The 4049-nt window shown below is 38.9% G+C and overlaps 1 protein-coding gene across 1 annotated transcript in view; it reads left to right on the forward strand.

The window, feature by feature from the left end:
• Positions 1 to 911: 911 nt before the first annotated feature.
• Positions 912 to 4049, forward strand: part of LOC109471871 (snRNA-activating protein complex subunit 3-like) — a 3587-nt gene continuing 449 nt past the window's right edge. The window contains exons 1-9 of the mRNA XM_019771286.1: positions 912 to 1138; positions 1570 to 1585; positions 1843 to 1910; positions 2330 to 2405; positions 2538 to 2654; positions 3125 to 3169; positions 3281 to 3382; positions 3648 to 3730; positions 3927 to 4049. The exon at positions 3927 to 4049 is cut by the window's right edge and continues 449 nt beyond it. Coding sequence (XP_019626845.1) covers positions 951 to 1138; positions 1570 to 1585; positions 1843 to 1910; positions 2330 to 2405; positions 2538 to 2654; positions 3125 to 3169; positions 3281 to 3382; positions 3648 to 3730; positions 3927 to 4049 — 818 coding nt within the window. The 5' untranslated portion in view covers positions 912 to 950. The remainder of the gene's footprint in view (positions 1139 to 1569; positions 1586 to 1842; positions 1911 to 2329; positions 2406 to 2537; positions 2655 to 3124; positions 3170 to 3280; positions 3383 to 3647; positions 3731 to 3926) is intronic.

The raw sequence follows: 4049 nt of genomic DNA on the forward strand, positions 1-4049 counted from the left end.
AACATCAAGGAAAATGCAGATAGAATCCAAGGTTCAGTCAAGGCCTGCACATTGAAGTGGGGAGAAGACATCACACCCTTTCTTCCACATCCAGACTACATCATATTCTCAGACTGCATTTACTATGAGGAGTCGCTGGAGCCTCTTCTAGAGACCGTTTCAGCTTTGGCTGGAAACCAAACTGTAGTACTGTGGTCGTATGAAGAACGCACAACAGGAAACAAGCCAGAGCTGCAACAGAGGTTCTTTGAAGCAATCACAAAAGACTTTAGTGTTGAGGAAGTACCACAAGACTGTCTTCATCCTGTGTACCAAAGTGAAGATATACATGTGTTACGCATGGAAAGGAAAAGTTGAAACAATTGAAGGATCAAAAATGTCTGAAGACACACCACGATATCAAATGTATGATGTATGAAAGGGTAGACCATTGAACTTCAAATGGTATACTGAATGGGTTCAGTTAAGTTGAACCGTGGTACTCAGGATACTGCCATGTATTGGCAAATGTGTAATGTTGTATTAGCTTACAGTGATATTACTGTAATGCTGCAGTTAGCTCCCAGCACTCACAGTCAGAGCCACATACATGTAATTTACATTTTGGCTTACTTAGTATATGGTGATGTCTGTGCCATATGCATCCAGCAATATACAAATAAGCAGATCTCTGGAGATTGTAACTGTTATACTTATAACTCATGCCTTAGTCTAGTTTGTGTCAAATGCTTGTACTAACATTACAAATAAACATTAAATGCAAACCATTTTTTCTTGGACTTTTTTTATCAACCTACCGGTGCTGTAACAGAAAAATATATTGACCATCATGATATGCTGATTGCAGATTACTAGTACTTGGAAATTTTCATAACGATATAATGACAGTGCTTGCTACTTTAGGTAGGCACTGCAGTGCAGCCGCAAGGTGGCGTTATTGCACCAGCATCATGGAGGAGGTAGCGTCGTCCGAAACGTTTTCTCCGCAGATCCACGTGCAGGGTTTTGTTGATGAAGCCATTAAGACTTTAGATGTGAGTGACTTGTACAGCAAAAGAGAAATCTTGAAGTCCGTCACTTATGCAGAGGCCATGAATGTATCCATAGAGACTGTAGATGAGCTGAAGTCGGTTTGTAGGTAAGTACTTAGTACTGAAGGGGGAGGGGGGCACCTAAGACCAGGTTTTGTTTTATAGAACTTTTACGTGATTAAGAATAAAGCCAGGCAGTGTACATGTGTGTTGCTGGGAAATCTCTTGGGGTGTGATACTGTTGAAGTTTTCCTGGGACAACCAAAAATATTTTCTTTTTTACTGCTCAAATTATCTAAATAAGTATATTTATATTCACATGTAACATGTTAACGTCATCATGTCTTTTAATTATGAACAATTAACGTGATAACTGTTATCAATCCTGTTAATTATACTCATGCTCAATAATTTGCTTGGTGGCAGTTTAATTGTTATTGTGAACAAATTTGAATGTATCTTATCTAGGGGGCTAGAAGCAAATTACTCATGTTTATCCTCTCAAGAGTCTCACTAATTTTTTTTTTTCAACTTACAGCACACAGACACTGAAGGTAAGATTTATTGAATGCTGGTCACTTTGTACTAATCTTCATTCAGTATATGATACATTCACATCCGACTTGCATAATTTAATTGTCCTATTTTCGCTTAGAATTATTTCTGTTACATACATATCTTTTCAATGTTAATGCTACATTATCTTTCATTCTATTATACTGGTAATTTGCATTTGTGCACTTGTTGCAACATTGCTACTTTTACTTGTAATATCTTTTCCTGGCTGAAAGTACTCATACCTTTGCTGCAGTGCCCCCTAGAGGACATTGACAGAGATGCAGCAGAGGTGCCAACAGGAACAGAGTTGGTCACTTTGGGGTAAGGCAAGAAGATGTAACTTGATATACATGTACCAAATGATAATTCATCAAAGTTGTGATGCAATGAATGGCATTCCTGCAACCCCCAAGTGTTAAATTTCTTCAAGGTGTAGAAACATCTTCTCATTCGTGCCTTAATTCATTAACAAGGAACGACAGACATCAAAATCAACCTTCAAAACAAATTTTTGAAGATTCAGTTATAATTGTGCAAGGCTTTATTAATAAGAATTAAATTAAGAGTAGCAATTTTTAGTACAGGAAATGAGCTTTTTCATGAAATAAGTTTCCACAGATCTTTCTCATGTGCCAAAATACCGACTGCAGAAAGGCTGCTATACAAAATGTACTACATTCCTAAGAGTTTTAATGATACAGTTTGTAGGTACAATAATCTTCATGACTTTTTCTAAACAGGTTAAGAAAGAGATACCTGGACTCAAAACCCAACATCAACAAGAACTGCAAGTTCACAGTGTTGTCCTGGAACCAGGTTAGTTAGTTAACTAGTCAGTTGACTTTTCCATGGCCCCTCCTTTGGTGATTGAAATAAATGTCCATGGCCCTCCCCCAGTAGATACATAATGCACAGTCCCCTAATGTGTTTCCTCCTGTTGTCCAATAGGAGCATGCCTATCACAATGTGAAGCCGCCCCCGGAAAGAGAGGTCAAACCACAGTGTGCCGTCCTGCAGGTGGCCGTGTTCCACCCGACTAAGAGGACCATGCGCAGGCGGCCTGGGGTGAGCTGTACCTCACACACACACCTCCCTTTTTTCCCTTGTAACTTCAATAACATGTGTATTTCTGATCACTTCTAATTCCATAGAGATTGAAACACCTGTACAGTAACATGCTCCACTGTGGTACCTTGGCATCCTTTGTTCAGAAACTAAAACATCCTTTTCTGCAAGGAGGTTCTGTCCTCTTACTTTTTGTTGACAGAATATTAGCAGAATATATAAAATGAAGCAAGGATAGCAAGACCAGTTCCATGTTCTTACAGTGGTCATTTTATATTATATCAACAGTCCAATATGATGGACCTGTAGATGTTTGCGGCTGTAGAACTCTAAATTCACATACATTGTGATTGTCTTTCATACTAATGCGTGTAATTCTTTGCCATGATGTAATGTTACTTACACAATATATTTTCCAAGCTTTCTATAAGCACAATTGTTTTACATGGTGAACCTACATTGTGTTTCAGTCAAGAATGAGGGTTGCTCAGGAGTACAGAGTTCTAGGTTATCAGGTATGGAATACTTTATCTTTTTGGCCTTTCCAACTCAATTTCTTGGTTTTCAGCATTTTGCAGGAAAATAATGGAGTGATGAGGTGACTTTGCTGCTATTGACTTTTACAGAAACTAACTGATCTGCGAGATGCCATCACCTGTATAGCAGACCATGCCATTGCAGGGGAATACAGTGAGCGTCCCTGCAATGTTCCAGACATCAGGGCTAAGGTTTGATTCTCATTTGCATGAATTACATCTAATTCTATGAAACTCTAATTAAGTTACCTCGATGCTCCACACCTCTTTCAAAGTTTCCAATAAAAAAAACACCTTGCTGTTCCAAAATGAGCTGCTAGGGTGCTCAAACCTATACCCCTTCTTTGTGACCTAAAAAGCTATTTTCCACCCAATGATGTGTAATGGGGTCTTCTACTCAATGGATGTTGTGACTTACACTGATCACTTCAACTTTTAACTTCGTTTCTGCTCACAGGATATCTACAAATCAGCCTACTTCTTCATAGAGAATGTCTTCTACAATGACCTGAGATTTGAAGACAGCAGGGACCTTAGTAGGTATGTTTGTGTGAATTCTCACCACAATATGTACAGTACTGATATATACTCCATAGCACCACAGTACTGAAACACCTGTGGGTACAACAAGGTTATTGGATTGAAATGCTGACAGCAGTGGTGGCCTTGTTGGTAGTGTTGACTCAGAATCTTTTGGATACCAAAAAAGTAAAGAATATCTTGTTTTCCCATATAGGGAAGTTCGTGAATGGAAGCAGAACAAGCATGAGGGAAAGGGATCTTATACAACTAAAAACATGGAAGATGTCAAGTTCAACGACCTCCACATCAGACTGGGGTACCCTTATCTGTACTGCCA

This window comes from Branchiostoma belcheri, unplaced genomic scaffold (genome assembly GCF_001625305.1).
Source record: "Branchiostoma belcheri isolate BF01 breed outbred unplaced genomic scaffold, Haploidv18h27 scaffold26, whole genome shotgun sequence".
Classification (NCBI taxonomy): Eukaryota; Metazoa; Chordata; class Leptocardii; order Amphioxiformes; family Branchiostomatidae; genus Branchiostoma; species Branchiostoma belcheri.